The sequence below is a fragment of the Condylura cristata genome, unplaced genomic scaffold, assembly GCF_000260355.1.
Source record: "Condylura cristata isolate star-nosed mole 26May11 unplaced genomic scaffold, ConCri1.0 scaffold00020, whole genome shotgun sequence".
NCBI lineage: Eukaryota > Metazoa > Chordata > Mammalia > Eulipotyphla > Talpidae > Condylura > Condylura cristata.
The window spans coordinates 23,010,242-23,030,312 of record NW_004567121.1 but is presented as its reverse complement, the minus strand read 5'-3'; the positions used below and the strand labels follow the sequence as shown (position 1 = coordinate 23,030,312).

The 20,071-nt window shown below is 43.6% G+C and overlaps 1 protein-coding gene across 3 annotated transcripts in view; it reads left to right on the top strand.

Moving 5' to 3' along the window:
* LTBP1 (latent transforming growth factor beta binding protein 1) overlaps positions 1-20,071 on the top strand; it is a 278,103-nt gene that overhangs the window by 77,461 nt on the left and 180,571 nt on the right. For 2 of the 3 annotated variants that reach the window (XM_012727631.1, XM_012727630.1), the window contains exon 1: positions 7,094-7,316. In XM_012727631.1, the coding sequence (XP_012583085.1) occupies positions 7,094-7,316 (223 nt within the window). Of the gene's footprint in view, positions 1-7,093; positions 7,317-20,071 lie in introns of those variants that run through there. The other variant, XM_012727629.1, reaches the window with a different exon arrangement.

Sequence of the window (20,071 nt, the reverse complement as noted above, 5' to 3'; positions counted from 1 at the left end):
CATATTGTATCTTCAAACATGTTTGATTTTGTTCCAAGGATAAAAATAGGACTTGTTCTTATATTTTTAGAGAAGCGAACTTATTGTTGGTATTTAAAGAGGGAAACCTCCAGGGAGTAAAAGGAAAGATTAAAGTAATCCTGTAGTCTTCAGATAAATATATATTTTTAAAACTGTGCACTGGATTTAATGTATCAGAACAGTTTAGTGAAGCAAGCATTTTATTCTGTTGTATCATAGACAAGAACTGAAACTTAGGAGTTCACTAGCCTTCCAGCCATGTCTCCCATGGAGAGATGGTTCAGTGGCCTTGTTGGCTCAGACCTGGCACAGGTGGGCCACTCATCTGTCAGCAGCTCTCAGTTTGCTGGGCTGTAAAAGGGGGAGAAGAATGTAGGCGTGAAGTCCCCCCTCCCCACCCCCCCACACTGAAATGCATCAGGGTGAAAGCCCTACTGAATACATCAGGGTATATGTAGCAGGCAAGCCAAGACTGAAGTTGAGAAAATATGTGATTCCTTTGTCCTTAAATCTTGCATCAAGGTAAAACTAAGATGGAATGAGTGAAACAGGAAATTAACCTGACTCCTGAAGTAAATAGAAATTTAAGATGAAATCTGCCATATTTTTTTGTTGGGCCTTTACTGTTGGCCGGTCTCCCCAAACAGGTAACCAGAATGTTTTTCTCGTTTGGATGGATTTTAGGGCTGAGTGGAAGTTTACTTCATATTCACTTGTAGGTTCTTGATAGTGTTTTTTTCAAGTTTCCTACTTGTTCCTTACTTGAAAAGGGGAAGCCTTACTTAGTAAATTGGAAATATGGTAAAAATTCAGCTCCTTACACATCACCATAAATTTTATTTATAATTGCAAAGGAAGTGTCCATGTATCATTGTGATTTTTGCACAATATGTTGAGAAATTTGGGGAGCAGATAATTATTTCTTGAGAAGGGCTTGAAAAATGTCTATTTCTATTTAGCTCTTGTTGGCATGTTTAATTAACAGTTTTTACTTTTGACTGTTTTTTGGGCAACATGTTAATGATTTGGGGGAAAATGTTTTGTAATGATTGCAGGGTTTATTGAATCACTTGTGCTTTCCATTCATCTGAAACTTTTGACTAAAACATTTCTCGCTGACGAATATAGCGTATAACAAATGTTTTGAGGCTAAAGGATTCCTAGGAGTGCTCTTTATTTTTATCACTGCTGTCAGTTACCCCACATTTAATATTCTCTAAGTTCCTGTCAGGGAAGTTTGTTGATTCATTCAATTGTTACCTCTTGACCAGGCATTATGAGACAGACATATGTTGGTAGATAGTAGTGATCAAACACATCCCTCATTGGATTTTCTCCTTGCAGTAATCAAACACTGAGTGTGTAAAGTGCAGTTATCACAGAGGCTATAAAACAGGTTATGGGGGAGAAATAATATTTGGGGGTGTTGCTGTGTTTTTGTTTTTTTTTTTCTTCAGGTAGTCAGGAAGGCCTCCTGATAATGTGGCATTCCAGAAAAGCCACAGGGGAGGTGAGGAACTCCCCTGAGGATATCCTTTGAGGATACCCAGGGGAAAATATGCCAGTGTTTGAGGATTAGCATAAAACTGTGGAGATAATGCAGAGACAAGATGGTGGTTGATTGGCCATGGCAAGAGTAAGAAATTCCCTTTGGGAGCTAACAGGATTTGCTGTCTTAGTATCTCAAATGTTCCCCAAACTATAGATTGGCCATTTTCAGAGATGAGATCAAGGTTTGGATGTGGGTACAGGAAGAATCAGTTTAATATTGGTTCCCTTTTGCTTTAAGATGGTCTTTAAGCATCTACTGAGCAAAGGCTTTCTTCTTGATGAGCAATAAACAGTTCTTTCAGAAAGTCAGGATAGTACTAGAAATTTCTTCTTACATTACTGATTTAATTCTTCTCTGTAGTCTCTTAAGTATAAAATGAAAGGAAGTTGTATGTGTGAGAAGATCAAGTAACTGAGTTTTCTTCAGTGAATGTTTATGGGAGAGGTAAAAGGAAGACTCTTAAATGATCTTCAGTCGACACCACCTATATCGCAACTGTTTTTCTCTTTCTACCTCTTCATTTAGTTACTCCAACCTGGAGAAATCCAAAGAGATGGATCTGGAACATAGATGTAGCCATCTCATCTGAACTTGTCTGTTGGAGGGTTTTCCATGACGGGGACAACCCAATGAAGTCAGAGATTTGAAATTAATTTTTATCTAGCACCTTTCTCCAGGAACATAGTCCTCTATGGACATTGCTTTAGTAGTCCAGGAGGAGTACAGCACGCCTGGAGAGCTGAGCAATTAAGTCCTATTATTGTAAGCATTAGGAATACTTTATGATTTGTCCTTCAAAGAATTCTTGGCCTTGGGGCAAGCAATGGATTGCAAGTGGGAGAACGGGCTGTTAGCTCAGTTTCTCTCCATGGGGCCTGCATATTGAATCAGTTTTGAGGTCTCTTTAACAGGCCTAAGTTAATAAATGGGGTAATGGCTTTAAACCACTAAGAGTTGCTTCTCCTTCCTGGAGAATATGGCCTGTGCTCCTCGGCCCTGCTGTTTGAATTGGCAGACTCTGTCATGCTGTGCCACAGACTGCATGATGGTGAGGGGCTGTGTTGGCTCATGGGATCCGAAGCAAGGCTTGAGGTTGTTGTATTTCCTTCCTTGGCATCTTGTGCCTGGGTCATATCCTCACCTAAGGACTGAGCGGTGGCAACTGTGCTTTCTTCTGGACTGAAGTCCAGTTGTCAAGACAACTTCACATTAAAAAATTTCTCACTAAGGATGGGAAAGCAGAAATGAAAACTTTTTCCATTGAGAGGGTATCAGCTTCACTTCCATCCCATTCGCCATTCACTCTGAATGTCTGTGGTTTCTTTTAAATTGTGTGCCAGTACCTCTCCTCGGAGGTATAAATTCGCACGGGGTCTGGCAGAATCCGCAGACAGGATGTTGACTCTTGAGCGTCTTGACTGACTTGGAGGCCCGGCAGAGGTGCTCTAAGGCTCCAGGCGATCTAGGTTTCTAGCCAAGATTTCTAAAGCCCAAGGTTTGAAAATGCTTGCTTAAGATTTGACTTATCTATGGAGATCTAAAAATTTTATTTTGTTCCTCAGAAGAACCAAGCATGAAAGCTGTGCCACTAAATCCCTATTATCTCCTCCTCACCAGTCTCACTTTTGCTTCTTGGGTTTAATTTTTCAAGATCAGCGTTTCGGTGCCCCTAGGAATGATCCTCCAGCATCTGCTTGAGCTTGGGCTTCAGTTTCCTCACTGGCAAGGCGAGGCATTAGACCTGGAGGCTCCCGTGGGTCCCTGTCTCTTTGGGACAGTCATCCTTGCCCCCATGGAGACCATTCGGTCATCACATTTGCCTTCTCTCCTCAAGGCATGCAAGTTTATTCAAGGCACCTTAGGACAATGCCTGTTCCAGACCAAGTGACCTGGAGGAGGGGTCATGGTCACTGCTGTTAAACCCCCACTGAACTCTGGAGAGATGAGTGGTGCTGTCACCTGTGAAGAAGATGGGCCTCACAGCTGCATGCCTTGGTTTTGTGTATAAGAACAAGCCTTTTCCGTGATACCCTAGAAATGTGGAAATGACATCGAAGGAATAGGGATGGGAGAATGTAATTCTTTTACTTTAAAAATTGAGGTATGAGTGCCCTTTCACATAGTAGTTTCAGAGTACCATAATGATTTGAGATTTGTGTAGATTGTAAAAGAATGATCGCAATATGTCTACTTAACATTTGCCACCCTACAGAGTTACACACTTTCTTTTGTGATGAAAATTTTTCAAGATTTACTTTAACAACTCTGACATGTACAGTGTAGTATTGACTGACTACTGTGCTGTAGCTGACCTCCCCATAACTTAATTATTGAGGCTTGTACCTCTCGATTCCCCTCACCCACCCTTACCCTTTCTCCCCTGGTAACTGCCAGTCTGTATCTTTTTGTTTTGTGTTGTTCCTTCATTCGCATTTTTAGATTCCACATATAAGTGAAATAATGGTATTTGTTTTTCTGACTTACTTCACTTAACATATTACTCCCAAGAGTGTATTTTCTAATGCATTCAGTATTTATGGGGTTCTTATTAGAACTATAAATGACAATGTAGTGTCAAAGCCCTTGAGTTTTTCAGTACTGACTTAGAGATTGATGTAGAAAACAAAAACTGATTATAAAGAAGAAATAAATGCTACGTGAAGACTTAAGAGGACTGGCAGAGAACACAAGTGTCTGTTCTAGAATTAGATTACTTTATAGCAGAATGCTTGTAAAACACAAGGGGAAATATGAAATAAAATGTATCTTTTGCTTCCAAGAAGATGTGAACATTGTAAAAATCAGAATTAAGTCATTTGAAACTGTCTGCCTTTTAAAAATCCAGATGATTCTAAGCCAAAAGAATTTTTTTTTTTTTGGCAAAGAAATACAAGTTTTTCAGAACAATAGGTCCAGAGAATCTCAAGTGCTTTATGAAGTGACTACTGTAGTTGGGAGGTGAATGGGAACAATGGTTCAGTGCTTGCTTTCCTTGGAAGTCTCAGTTTGCCGAAGTGAGCAGAATTTAGGTGACAGGATGAGCCGCATGGCAGCTGCTAGTTGCTACAAGTTATTGCCAGAGAAGGCAAAATAGTTGGCACACTGATTTCAACTTCATTATCGTACCAAGAGCCAGAAAAAATAGGAGTTTATGTTCTTTTGAAGTGAGATGATGTTGTCTATTTTTCCCCTCACACACGCACACACACACACACACACACTCAAGATATTTGCAAATATGGTCTGACAACTTAGAGTGTAAGCTGATATTTTTATGCTACTGTTAAAAAAAAAAGCGCAAATTGAACTAGGTGAGTTTTTTTGACTGGGGACGTGGCATTTTATTGTCATAAAAAAAATTTTTTTTAAGGTATAGCCAAGAGAAAAAGGTAGATATTGTATTAACAATTAAAGCAGATGTTAGCAAACACCTTCTTTCTTTAAAGTGTTTTGGAACACAGCCACACCCATTCATGGACATACCGATGCTTTCCTGCTACCACAGCCGAGTCAAAGGGTGGTAACAGCCTCCGTCAACTCTAAAGTGTTTATTCTTTGGTCATTTCTAGAAAATATTTCTGGATACCATTGCGCAAGGAGCTGGAAGACCTGGTTGGCTGCTAGGAAGTCTGCCAGCAGACTTTTGTTCTGACGTCCTGTGTTAGAACCCCTGGTGAGGGAGACATTGGAAGGAACTGTGGGCATTTCTCTTCTGGAAGAAACCACTTCCTTCTTCCAAGTGTGAGGTCTCCCCCCGCCCCCCACCCCGGCTGGCTTCTTCAAGTCCTTGCTAGACTCATAGCTGTCTGTGAGCACCTGAATGACTGTTGTGAGCAAAGAGGCATCATATTATAAGACCATGGGGAGCTGAATTATGATTATGGATAAAAAATACTGCGACAATTCACTTTCCAGCTCAAAGAGCAGTGTTTTTAGACTCCGCCCCTCACTGGAGTGTGTTATGTGGTGAGTGATGAGTCCCCTCACTGGTGATGTTCAAATAAAGGTTGTGTCAGAAGATCTTTGAGATCCCATCCTAACTTTGAAGTTCTAATGGCTTCTGAGGTAGAGAGTCTATGTTTCCGAGCTCGGATTTTGCCCACAGCCTAGCATTGAGGGTATAGAGAGGCTTCTGGGATGATTTTCTGAAAATACAATCCTATTCAGACTGAAGCAGTCCCCAGGGGGAGAGGACAGGCAGGGGACGGGCGGGGGAAAGGCTCAACACAGTCAGTCTCCCCTGTGGCCACAGTGACAGCAGGTTGCTTCTTCTCATGCTCCAGCCTCAAGAATAAACCATGTGTCTTCAGCTGCTGCAACACCTGAGCTTTGTGCCCTGGCGTCTAGAGAGAGGAGGGATGTGCCAGGGGCGTAGCACAGATGTGGGAGTCAAAATCGGGTCTCTGGGTTGGACTTTGGCAGAGAATTTATATGGAGACCTGGCTCTGAGTGGCGTGAGGTCATGCATTCTCTGTGCAGCTTTGCTGTTCCAGGACCAAAAAGCAGCTGTAGACACTACAGAAACGAGTGCGCCAATAAAACTTTCTTTACAAAAGCAGGCAGGGCCAGGCTGACCCCAATACAGACACTGGACACAGAGCTGGCTAAGCGACATCAGCTCTGTTCTCATGTTTTCGAGGAGAGGTGAGATGGCACACCCAAGGTCATACCGTGGTGGAGCTGGGAGCACAGCCCAGAGCCTGACCTTAAGATTCAAGCCCCTTTTGTGAGGCTGTGCTGCCTCTGCCGAGCAGTCGGGTTATAGCACTGGGCTTACAAGAGACAGGGAATGTGAGGCTTACCTGCGCCAGGTGGCCCTGTACTGAAAGCAGGGGCAGCTCGGGGAAGGTCTTTTAACAGCCCCAACCCCTAAATCAAACCTGTGATCTGACCTCACGTTTTCTTAGAACAGTCCCGTGCCCAGTAAGACAGAAGAACCATTGCCTGTATTTATGTGGAGAAATAATGCCCAGAGTTGTGCAAAAGAAATGGGCTCCCGCAGCTGCGTCACAGGACTCGATCACTTCAGCCGGGAGTGCCCGGAGATTTGAGACAGATGTTTGCAGACAGGCCGCATGCCTGAAACATTTCCAGGGGTCGGGCTGCAAATCGCGACTTTGTAAGTGGAGAGACGGGGCAAGGATGCGTGTGGGCACACAGGAGCGGAGGCCCCGCGAGGTGCTGGCTGGGCCCCTGGTGCCCCTGCGCCTGGCAGGGTGGCGCTTTCATCCGCTGTGCCCTCCGGGTTGCTGTTTGTCTGCCCGTGAATAAAGTGCAGCATTGTGGTTAGTAATCCCACTCCAGTGACTCGGCTTCAAATGTGGTTTTGGAGTGCATCCCAGAGTTCTGTTTGCTAAGCTTCCTACTCCTGTTTTAGAGACACCACTGGAAACAGACGTGCACGGGAGTCTCTCCTCCTAAACCTGTCGGGTTGTGGGCTCTCTCTTCCCCCTCTGGTTCCTTCCTTCCTCTTTCCTTCCTTCCTTTTTTTTTTTTTTTTAAACCTCCCAAAGCAAGTTCATGGATACTAAGCTGATGTGTTTGTTGTTCTTTTTCTCCCTGCCTCCGCTCCTAGTGAGTAACCACACTGGCCGCATCAAGGTGGTCTTTACTCCGAGCATCTGTAAAGTGACCTGCACCAAGGGCAGCTGTCAGAACAGCTGTGAGAAGGGGAACACCACCACTCTCATTAGTGAGAATGGTCACGCAGCCGACACCCTGACGGCCACGAACTTCCGAGTGGGTGAGTCCTCCACCGTCCCTCACTGCCCTTCCCCGACGGAGCTTTATGAGACCGGAGCGTCCAGACACCCTGCCATGCAGACTGCTCTCTGCTTGAATGAGTTTCTGTCTGAGCCCAAGTGTGCTGCTTTCGTGCGATCTTTAAAAGGACTTTGAGCATAGTTTGGCCCCTGATGGCTGGTTTCTTAGAGAAATGGCAGCTGGGAGTTTGCCCCTTAGTGCTTATCATTTGTGCAGCTTGGTGGTGATGGGGAGATATTAGCAGCACGTAAGGAAATGGGGTTTAGGTGAAGACGCTTAATGTATAACGCGGGGGTGGAGCAGCTTCTGCTTTTTTCTGCTTAGCGATAAGTAGAGTTCATGTTAGATTTGACACATTATGAAATTTGAATGCCGGCGGTTCATTTTACGTTTTTACTTTATAAATAGCCATGCTCGCAAGAAAAAAAAAAGGGGGGGGGGCATTGTCAGAAATCTATGTTTGGATGGCAAGAAAGGGGAAAGGTTTGTATCTTTTGCCAAGTTTCTATGCTATATCAGAAGCCTGGATGAGGAACTGAGACATGGCATGGATTGGGGGAGAACATAGGCTCGTGGGTTACTGTCACTGCTCCAGATTGTTCACTCTTTTCTAATTATTTTCACTATCAACTCTGGTAGTCACTGATGGCAAAAAAGGCTTTTTGTTCCTTATGGAAGTTTTGTTTCTTTTTCACTTTTCGTAAGTGGGAGAGAGTGCTGTGGTCCTCTCCCTGCCGTCCCGTCTCACAAGGCAGTATTTTTGTCCCAGAAAAATGTCTTTTATTATTTTTTGAACGATTATGGTTTTCCATGTGTACTCAGATCGCAGACACCCACATTACTTTCTGAGTTACTCTGAATAACCCAAATGTCAGACAGATAATAACACTGGCTAGATCTGGTCTTTTTATGGAATATTGCTGTTTAGTCTTGGGAGTGTGTGTCTGGGGGGGTAGAAAAGGAGGTGGTGTCTATTTCAAACTGATTTCCAGCGAGACAGAATATGAGAGGGCAGCTTGAGGTCCGCCCTGGCTCTTTGATGATCCTCCTGCTCTGCTGTGACTCCCAAGTCTTTGGATGCTGAAGGAGTGCTCTTGCCAGTCTGCACTTAGAGAACGCGCATGCCCATCGATGCTATTTAAAAAGGGTATTGTAAATTTCCTGGCTATGATATGGGCACTTCGGGAATATTTTTAAAAGATTTGAGCTGCTAGGTGCCAAATGGCATGTTCTGCTTAGTGGGGCAGAGAGCCGAGTCTAATGAGAAGTGTGCTGAACAGTTAGGGAACTCGATCCTGATCCCGAAGCTACCGCCAACCAGCCAGTTCACTGGCGTGACAGCCAGTTTTTTTGGATGTCACTTTCTCTCATCTATAAAGCAAATGGCTTATATTTAGTGGCCTCTACAAGCCCCCCCCTTCCACCCCCCAGTTATTATTTCTGGCTTTTTGAGGAAGGCTGTAGACAAGGAGGGGGCAGGGGCAGTCCTTTCCCAGAGCTTATTGTCGCCTTAATGACTTTTCCCCGTTTGGTTTTTTTGATCACCTTCCTTACCTCGTGCTTTCCCTCCTCTGTCATCATCCACAACAGTGTCTGCTCCTCCTCTTTGATTTATTATAAATCTTTGCAGTAGGAATGACAAAGTAATGGGCTGGGTGGTTATTTGTTGGCTTACAGTGTATTCATTTTGAAACTAAATACTTGAAGGCTTTGAGAAACAGAGGAAGTCTACTTGTTAAAACATGCTATACACTTTCCTCTCTGGCATTTGAACAGATGTTTAGGAACAGGATACACATTGCCCATTCAAAATATATCATGGAGCAGAAGGAGCAGAACTATTTACATAAGGATTGGTGGAGTAGTCTAATTAAAAATAAAAGACTATGAGAGCAGAGCACAGGAGGATAGAAACAGTTTGACACTGAAAATATAAAATATAAATACCATTTATATGCTGAGCCGTTTCTCTGTCCTTTTTATACTTTGCTCAAGTATTTGATCATTTATGGGACAAGTTTTAAATTCAGTTGTGGGACAAGTTACTGAAGAATGCTCATTCATAGAACTTGGAGACTATAATTCTTCAGGAAGATAGGACATTTCAGAATTTGATTTTTTGGGGGGGAGGTATATAACCTTGGATCTTACTGATTTAATATTATTTTATTACTTACAAAAAATGATTTTCCAGTTCACTGATTTTTTTTCTCTTGATAAGAAATTACAATATGTCCAATCTTTGAAATGACAAAATTGTATGGTTTGAGGAAAAATAAAAAAACTGATAGTAACATGTTAGTTTTCGTCTCTGGCCTCTGATAGTCAAGAGCATTGGGAGGTGGGGCTGTCACTTTTCCTGTGAAGTGCCCCAGATTGAGTATGTCACACTTTGCAGGCTTTGCAACCATTTGCCTGTCTGGCTGTGGTGAAGAGGCATAGGCAGGAGTGAAGAGGCATAGGCAGGGGTGGCCCCGTGATGTTACTGACACTGTCCGTAGCCACGTTTGACTCGGGCACCCCAAGAGCTGACTGCAGCCTCTGTCTAGTAGATCAAACCAATACAGAGCAAACCACTGGGACTTGAGTGTTAAGAGACTTGAGTTAAGTAATCCTGTTTGGGAATCAGAATAGCAGAAATAATCTTGAACATCGGCACTGGTGATTTTCACTTACTTTGTTTTTTAAAGAAGTGGATTAGATGCTGTTGTCATCATTTTATGGATCGGGAAACCAGACTCAGGAGTTTAAGTGCTTCGTCTTAGTTGCATGGTGAGTGAGTTAGCAAGGACTACAACCCAGAGTCTCCTGTGTCACGTTTCCTCACCTCCTGGGACTGACCATGATGCAACGGAGGACAGGTGAAGGACCACTTGAGGGTGCTGGGTTTTGTGGAAAGGTCAGATGAGAAGTTAAAATAAGAAACTGCCCTGGGTTTGAGTGCTGGCTTCATCGTGGCCAGTGGGCTTACTCTGGCTCTGTATCTGGTTCCAGCCCAGGTCACTGTCATCCCACAGTGCAAGTAAATAACAGACACAGAGCTTTGTTCTAGTGCAGGCGTCGGGGTAATGTTGGCTCCTTCCTGCTGCTTCTGTCTTTCTGTCAGTGGTGACTGTGACTCTGGCTAGTTAATCAGGTGTGAGAAGAAGGTGCTTAAAAATTTTGTTTTGAACTATTAAGCATGTAGTCTCTGTTCCTTTTTTATTTTTAGTTGAGCTAATATTGGGGTACTGACATGAGGTATTGCCACTGTAAAGCACCCACTGGCTCACCCACATCCCACCCCCCTAGATCCTTGTGCTTCCTTCCCTCTTTCCTTCCCCCTTCCACACCCCTGCTTCCCTGCTGGGCGTCTTAGCAATATAGTCAGTTATCAAGGGCTAGTTTTCAAGCTTGTCTTTATCAGATTCTTACTCTAGTTACTTTATATTCCACATACTAGTGACACCACTAGTATTTAACTTTATCCTTCCAACTAATTTCACTAAGCATCATCCCTCCCCTTCCAGCATCATGTTGCTGCAAATGGCGTGAGTTGTAGTTTCTGTTCTTGAATATTCAGGGGGAGAAGTCATAACTTCTGCTTACGCTGACTTTAAGAGTGAGGCCTGAAAGAAGGTGAGATCCAAGGGAAGAACTCTGAGACACTTGATACATTTATATCAAGTGGTATTTCCTATAAAGCAGATTTATAATTAGAATAACTTCCCTTCACTGCCATTCTGAGTCCTGCCTCCCTGTTCTGTGTCTTTACCTTTTTAAAAATTGGAAACATACTCCCAGTTGGGTGGGCCAGCAGGTTAACCGTTATTGTTTCAATGGATTCTTTCCATTTCGTAGGAATATAATGAGGATGACCTTCTGAGGTTTGTAAGTTGTTTATAGAGTTGTGAGAACACTAGGAATTCATGTTGTCACAACTAGAATATTTCAAATAAAGTAATAACTGTTCTTGGCATAAGTTATTTATAGAGGCATTGAAAAGCAATCATGATGGCGGAAGAACACGTTTACTTTCTTTGATGCTGTGTTCTCTGAAGAGTTACGGGGGACACAGTTCCACCAGTAACAGTCGAATAACTATACAAAAGTATGTTTTCATGTATATTTTTTGATTTGTGTTTCCTCAGAGAGGTAACATAGTAGTGCCTTTATTTGCACGTGTGCATACCAAGACTTTAAGTGGTTTGATTATAAAGGTGACTTCAAATCAGATTTTCTTACCCCTGAGTGCAGATACCTTTTGCCCATCTCGTTGCCCCTTATGACTTTATGTTGGGTGATTATGTATAAACACAGGGCTAGATTTTCCAAAACCAACAAATCATCATGCTACCCTCTAAATGCTTGTGGAGAAGAGGAAGAACTTGTATAAATAACACTCATTCAAGGTAGGACACTCTTAGCAGGAGCCCAGAGGAGATACCATTTGTAATCGAGAAAGTCTACTTTGAGAAAAAAGGGTTGCTGATAACTTTTCTATGTGATTCACCATGCTGTTCTACCTCAGAACATGGTGTCTCATCTTGGGATGCGGGTCAATGCTCTGACCTAACTGTAGATGGACGAAGGCCATGGGACTCGAAACACTGGTAAGTTCAAAAGTAAAGATGGATGGGAGGCAGAGGGTGGGGAGGCTTGAAGTAGCTAGGGAAGGGAGAATTTACCCTTCAGAGTTAGGCGTGGAGCTCAGAAGGCACAGGTGGTTGCTGGGAATGGGGTCGCTTCCCTTGATGAAAGCATGAAAGGAAGTAATAGGGGACAGGGCTGGGAAGGTAGTTGGGATGAGACTGAGGACACTTAGAATTTTAAGCCTAAATATTTGGAATTTACTCTTCCCAAAGTTCTGTAAAATTTCTGAAAAGGAAATGTTGATATTTATCATTCTGCAGAAAGAAGTACATTGTTTTTAAGGTAGGAAACAGATGTTTTGATAGTCTGTTTCTGAACAGCTCGGGGAATGACAACCTCGAGCTGTCTTCCGCTGTCCTAAAGTTGGTTTGATGCGCAGCATGGGGCGTCTCCATAGTCCGTGTTGTTAAATTCATTTTACATCTTCTTCTAAGAGGAGCAAGTTCCCTCTCAACAAGGCATTATATAAACCGTCGTAACTGCTCAAGGAGTAGGATGCATTTTGTTTGTTTTTTCTGGCAACCTGTTTCAGACACTGAGTCTGACTTCTGCCAGTTGTCATTGTTTGGATCCCTTAGTGATCTTCATCCAGCACAGAAACCAATGCGATGCCAGCATGACACCCCTTTGTTTAACTGGCACATGTATTTTCTTTTTAACACATTGTACAGGTCTGTTGTTTGATTAGATGGTCCAACTCGATACTTAAAGACTTACCTTCCACTTGGCAATTGGAGATGGTCAGCAACTTACAAAAGGACCTGTTTAGTTTTATCAGTTTTTCTTTAGTTTCATCAGATTATTTTGTCTTCTAGTACTAAGTGAATGACATAGTATACAGCATTTCCCTTGTAATACTTAAACTGTGACACACTCTTTAAAGACTAGTATTGCAAACATTAATTCATTTAACTTAGACTGAACAGCTGTGGCATGGGGTTGGCTTCAGCACTGGGAGCATGACAACAAAGGTCTTGATCTCCCGCCATAGAGATACAATGTGACTGTGTGATATGGATGAATTGCGGACATTCTGCTGAGTGCGGTAAGCTAGTCACCAGATCCAATGACTCCCCTTGTGTGAGAGATAGTAATCTGGTTCACAGAGAGAGAAAGAACTCTTCCTGCCGGGGTTGAGAAGTGGGGAGCTACAGAGATGAACAGGTCCAAGGTTTAAGTTTTGCGAGATGAATGTACTTAACACAACTGAGCAGTATATTTAGAAATGGTTCTGATGATAATTTTTATGTTACATGTATTTTGCCACAATTGACAGTAAAGAAAGTGAGGTACCATCAGCTACCATCAGCTGTGTACCCCAAAATACACCATGAGGAATACACGACACGGTGTCAGATAATGAATAGTAAATGCAGTGAAGAAGAACTTTAGAGAGGGAGAACAGAGAGGCTTAGTGTAAGGTGTGATTGCTCTTGTAAACTCGTCAGGAATGTCCCATTGAGGATGTTGAAGCAGAGATCTGAAGTGAGTAATGAGCACTGCTGGGAACAGATTTCGTAATCTGTGATTACTGTAAAATCAGAGATGGAGCATCTCTGAAAGGCTGTATTTGGAACAGTCATTTACATTTGTTCTCTAACATCATCTGGGGCTCTCAAATGTTATTTCTTATAAGACAGATCCCATGATTTTGGTGTGGAAGCTTGCTTTTAAGTAAGGCTTAGTTCTGCCAGTGAAGACAGGTGTGTGGTGCATGGTGACGGCGAGGGCAGTGAGGAGGTTACCACCACGTGAGGCAAGGCTGTGTGGAAAGGAGGTTCCAGGGGTTCACTGGACCAAGGAGGGCTTACAGGTTGACTCACAGCCAAAATCTGGAGAAAATGAGGTCTTATTTGGCCGAAGAGAAAGATTCCTGAAGCTGAGAAGGTGAAGGGCGTCACAGTGGAAGAATGAATGTCTCTAGCCAGCACCATTTAAAGAAAATCAACCGTAGGTGTAAGAGGGTTAGCGGTTTGCTTGCTCTGTGAAGAAGGCTTGTGTGATAGATTGTTACTTTTACGCCATGCCTGCTATGTGTCACAGGGCCAGATGGGTCTCCTTGAAGGCCCTGTGCTAGCCTACCCTAGAATTAACAACCTTTCAAAATTCCTTGGAGTCTGTAACACAAGGTCACAAAGTGTGTGTTCTTTCCTAGTTTGGAGCTTGAGTACACAGACTGATCTTTGGGAAGGCTGAAAAGCTTTGTGTGCCTGCTGGAACCTCTACATCCAGCTGCTGCCTGGGCCCGGGACCTTCACTCTGGCTGTGCCCCCTTCTGCCTGCTTCTGCCAAACCGAACCTCCAGGGTTTGGATCCTTGAAGGTCTCCAGGGGTTTTAAGCCCCTGAGATCTGTCCTCACTGCTGCCTCTTCCCGGACCCAGTCTGCTCTGGCAACCGCCCACTGCTTTTTCAAGAGTCAGCACATGCCACTTACCACTCTGGCAACGAAGCCATTTCCCATTTTGGTGCAATGTCTATTTCTCCATGACTCTTTCAGTTGCTGGGGGACAGGGACGTGTCTACTCCATGTTGACTTCCCCAGTGCCAGCAGGTCTTCCTTTGGAGAAGCTCAGTGTTTTTTTTGTTTTGTTTTTTTTTTTTTTTAATCGAGAATGCCTTGTGCAGGCAGGTGCCCAGGGAACAGTGACACAGAGATTTATCCAGGACATCTTCATCTGGAATTCTCAGGTAATCTGAAATCCCCAGAGTGCAATAATCTGACAAATCTCTTGTAGAATTTGGGGTCACTAGAAGGGACATCATATCCCCCTGACTGCAAGACGCATGAATGGGGCACTCTTGTAGCACTTTGCATAGAACCTGGGCTTGCCATTTTTAACACTGATGGGACTGTCCTTTCTACACATGGCAAAGGACAGTAAAATCTCCAGCCTTTAGTACAGCTGTTCCTGCTGCTTGAAATTCTCTGCTCCCAACTCCTGCAACTGCCTAAATGCTTGACAGTCTTTTAAAGAACAACCTCAAGTTCCATTTCAAATGCTTCTGCCTGTTCTGTTTTTTCACTTTCCTATTATACCCTAATCATTACCATGTCAGTTGACAGTTGATGGTCAAGCTCAAGTGTGCTGGCCGGCCCCAGAGCCCTAGGTCAGTGCACTAGCCACTTTGATTCCATGCAAATAAATGCATGGGATGATCCCCTGACCTTGTGTGGCTCCAGGCTCTCAGAGCCCCAAAGCTGAAGGTTTATATGGACCTTTGGATCGATAGGAAGGTCTATCTCATTTGCCAATAACAGGTCCTTCCCTTAAATCTGCACCTCTCTGTCCTGTTGATTGTTGCAGGTACACCTCTGGGAATTCGCATGGAGTATCCTCTGGGTACCCCAAGGGTGGTGGTCCTTATATTTACTGATCCTGTTGGTGCCATAGCATCAAGAAAGACTGACAAAGGGCTGCTCTTCTGCCCACCTGTGACTACACGGCTGCTTTCTTTTTCTTTCTCCTTTTCCTAATAAGCTTGTCCTCTTAAAATGGAAAAAAAGAAAAGACAGAGAGAGACAAAGGAGGGTTCAGCATTGCTCCCATGCTTCGGGGCACTGATCCTCAGGCACAGAAGGCTCTCTGTGTGCTCACGTTTAGGCTGGGACTGGGCAGGGCTTGCTCTATGCAAAGTAACGTTAGATGTCAGTGTCACATGGCAGAGTCAGCTTTGCAAGCACCAGGCTCCCTTTGTCTCAGATCATGCACCTCCTTGAGGGGTTCCCTTGCTCACCCAGGAAGCTCTTGCATGTTGCCAAGTCTGCTGGCAAGGGGAGAACCTTTAAACAGTGTAGCACATTTCATAACCAAAAGCTGTGGTCAGAAGGAAAAGCAGTCGTCTTGAATGCAGGGGAGCATCTCCGGTGATAAGTGAATATGACAGTGGTCCTCCTCCCTGTTCCTCTGGATGCTGTCATTTGTGTAGCTCACCTCTAGGCTCTTAGGTTAGAACTTTGGGAATGCTGGGTTTGAGATAGATCATGTTTGTGTGACACACTATAAACCTCAGCGTTTACTGACCTTTGGAACTGGGCTTAATTTTGCATCGGTAGTATAAAAGTTGAATATTTGTATCGGCTTTAATATCAAGGTATAGATATATTTTCCATGTGGTGAAGGAATAATGAATCTGTATTTTTGGAAAAGCCTCTTGGAACTAACATCACAGCTGATGTGAAATGTTTTTGAGGGCAATCATCTTCATGCTCTGCAGTCCAGGAAAATGAAATAACTACCAAATGGGGAAAGAGAAAGTTAGTGAGGAAGCTGGGGATTCTATCACAAATAAAGAAAATGAGAAGAGCCAGATGCTTTTCCCTTGCCAATTTAATGGATTGCTATCATTGATACATTTATTAAAACTTGATTTTATATTTCGTTGAAGGGTGTAGGTTTAAGGAATGATTTTCTGCCGGATGCCATTATCTTGAATTCATTCATTGATTATTATAAAAATGGCATCACTGAGGCACTGGCTGTTTGTGGGGTTTGGTGGGGAAAAAACACAACTTCATGCAGTGATGAGAGATTGCTCCTCTCTGAGACCAGACATCAGATGCCCATCAAATTTCAGTAAAAACTTATTCTGGATTATAGGAACTCTCTAGGCTTTCATACTGCAACAATAAACTAATTTTGATCAGTTTTTCCCTAGAAAAACTAAAAGGGAAATTTGATATCAGCATCTTTGACTGAAGAGAGACCACTCCTCTTGTCCTCATACATTAGGAAGTGTGCTGGAACATTCTTAACTGAAGTCTTATTTAGCGAGAATAAAATGTCACATTTTTGCCACTGCATTGTCCTTTTTTGAAGAAAGGGTGATTTATGAGCCCTCTGGATCTTCTTGTGGTATTAATAACATCTCGAGCCAGCTGTTTTATTGGGTGTACACAGAGGGTAATTAGAAACATCTGAGAAGCTTAGAATGTGCCCCCAAAACCATGACATTGCATGGAAAAGAAAAATAGCATCCGTGCCTAAGTAGTGTACTTGGTAAATAGGTGAATTAGCATTAACTAACACTTACTCTGTGGAATATCCTTTTTGAAAAAGAAGCTAAACTCTTCAGGCTGAAAATAACCTTTCATTGGAAATATACTCTGCAGAAATCATACCCTTATTCGGTAAAAGACTCTGACTCTGCCTTCATACAGTAATTACCGTTTCCCTTCTGTCAGACTTCATCACATCCTAGGCCGTTTTCTGCCAGAAGTGTTTCTTCTTTCTACCTGGCAGTTAACTGGAAAATTTTTAAATTCTGAGGGCTCTCATTTGAGGAAATTAACTCTTAGAAATACACTACCCCAGGAACTGGGGCCCGTCCTAGAAGTCAGGTTTGGGGTTCAAAATGTTGCGCTTTACTTTAGCTGGGTCTCAAAATTTAATCTTCTCCAGTGGTGGCTGAGTTTGAGTTTTTGGGTCTACAGCAATAACAGCGGCTCAATCTCTGATTTAAATCAGGTTCTGTGCTCTTTTTCCCTCTGGACAAAATCTAGACCAGATGAGCTGACCATTTGGTGGTGGTTGGTGAGTGATTCCTTCCATCTTCATTCATAAATAGCAGCCCATAGGAGAAGTCATTGCTGAGTCCAGCTACTCACTGCCAGCAGCCAGGGAGCAAGTTGCATCCGGGCCCCCACCCCCTTATTGTCCCAGGCTGGCTCCCTTTGCTTGGTTGTTATGCCATTTTTGTCCCATTTGATACTTCTTCTTTTTTAGATTGATTTATATATACAGAATTTGGGTACACACCAGAGGTGCAGGGGCAGTGAGAGGCTTCACCAACGACAGAGTGGGGAGCAGAACAGGCAGATTGACCGAGTACACTGCCGAGGGGAGCAGCGGGCGGGTCAGAAGAGGTCTGCCGCGCCATGTGGATCACTTCCAGGGCTGGGGATCGAGCTTGCACTGAAGTGGCTGTGGTGCGCTTACAGTACTGCAATTTAGCTTCTTGTGCCACCAGGGAGGGCCCCATTTGATTCTTTTCAATGGGATTCTTCATCATCATGGAGCAAAAACTTTTAGCAAACTGGATCTCTTGCTAGAGATGGGCACTGATTTAATGAAGCCCCTGGAAGGAGGAGAGTTAGGTTGATTTCTGTGAAAGGAATTGGGGCTCGGGGAGGTAGGACTGTAGTTGGGGACGTTGGCTGAAACCTGCCTTTAAATGCTTGCCTTCTACAACCCTGAGTCAGTGGTTCTGAGACCTGGTTATGCGACAGAATGCCCTGCGCAGTTCGTCCCTTTCTCCGATTCCCTCTTTCTTCACCTACACCCAGCAGGCATCCCCCAACCAGGTGCTCTTTGTCCCCTCTGTCACTGTGAACCCTCTGGTCACTCCCTTAAGGCAAAGATCAGGGAGAGCTGAGTGTGTGTGGTGTTCTTTTTCAGAGGAAGTTTGCACGCCCAGGAGAGACATTTGGCAATGTCAGGAGAGACTTTCAATTGCCAGTGCTGGGGATAGAGAAGGGTGCTCCTGAGTAGTAAAGGGAAGAGGCCAGGGATGCCATTAAACACGCAATGGGGTACAAAAAGCCCCAGAAAGAAGTATTTGGGCCCAAATGTCAGGCATGCCAGTGCTGAGAAGTACTATGCACTGCTGGTTTTCCTCTTGGATGACCTCTTGGATACTCTCTGATGTTTAGCCCAGGTCCTTGGAAGCCCCTCCCTTCTGAATCTCAAGGTCCTGCTGGTAAACCCTCCAGCACTTGGTCCCAGATGTCCTCCTCCGCCGCTGATGGGCCTGGGGCTCAGCTGACAGTGAGCCCTTTCTTGCCTCCTTGCACATGTGGCCTAGTGAACTGGACCCTGGCTCCAGTTTGCTGTATGTTTGGTGATTTCTATGCAATCCAAAGGTAATTTCTGAACCCCCCAGAGATGTCAGAAAGTGCAAGGACTGAGATGGTTTGGGATGTCTCAGGGTGACTCAGGACGCCACTTTGACCTGCCTTTATTATGGGGATTCTTTGGAAGCGAAGCAAATAACAAATGGGAAAACGCTTAGCCTGGGAGGCATTTTTTGCACATCTCAAAGGCGACTGTATAATAGAAACCACTTTTCAACATGACCATCGCTACTGTGGATGCTCGTCTGTGAAGCGCAGTCCTTTAGGTCATTGGCGAGGAGAGAGCAGGAGTGTGTTTATTTGAACGATGGCAGCATCACATTCACATTCAAATAAACACAGCATCTTGGGGGAGGGCACAGGTTTATTATTTCTAACCCAGATGTCTTTACACATGCCTTTGGAAAGGTCATTGTGCCAAGTTTGAAAGAAAAAAAAAACTGCCCAAGTTTTAAAAGTCTGACATATTATTTAACTTGGTGAAAAAGGAAGACCTTTTTGTGGCCAAAACACTCCTGGGTAGCTGGACGACGATGTATATCATGTTTTGAAAGTGTCCGCTTTGGACTAAACTCAGCTAGTGCAGACACTGCCTTCACCTACACACGACCTCTGAGAGCAGTGTTCCCTTATGTTTTGGTCATCTTGCTTAGGAAACTTGGAATTTTCACAGTTCTCCTGTGCTTTTTTACTTAAATGAAATGCCTGTTCATAACTCCAGTACCGCAGGGGAGGGTGTATTTTATTGCTTATCTTCAGAAAACCTGAAGCCCATAATTCATGGGGTGGGTTGTTTCTTCAGCTGCCATTCCTTTCTTTTTTGGTTGTGGTAAAACATACACAACAAAAAATTTAGCATTTCGATCATTTTTAATCATCTACTTTAGTGGTGTGTTGAGTACATTTGTCACAATATGCAACCACAATCACAGTCCATTTTAGGAACTTTATATCACTGCAAAGAAAATCTGTACCTAATAAAAATAATTACCCCTTTTCCTTTTCTCTTAGCCTCCGACAACCTCTGTTCTACTTTCTCTTTGAATTTGCCTATTCTAGGTGCTTCTTATAAATGGAATCATCTGGTGTTTTTGTCTGGTTTACTTCACTTAATGGCTTTAGGGTTCGTCCAGTTGTGCCAGTTGTGGCAAGTGTCAGGATTTCCTTTTTTTTAAGATTTATTTATTTGAGCATACAGAACTGGGGTACAGGCCAGAGGTGCAGGGGCAGAGAGAGGATTCACCAGAGACAG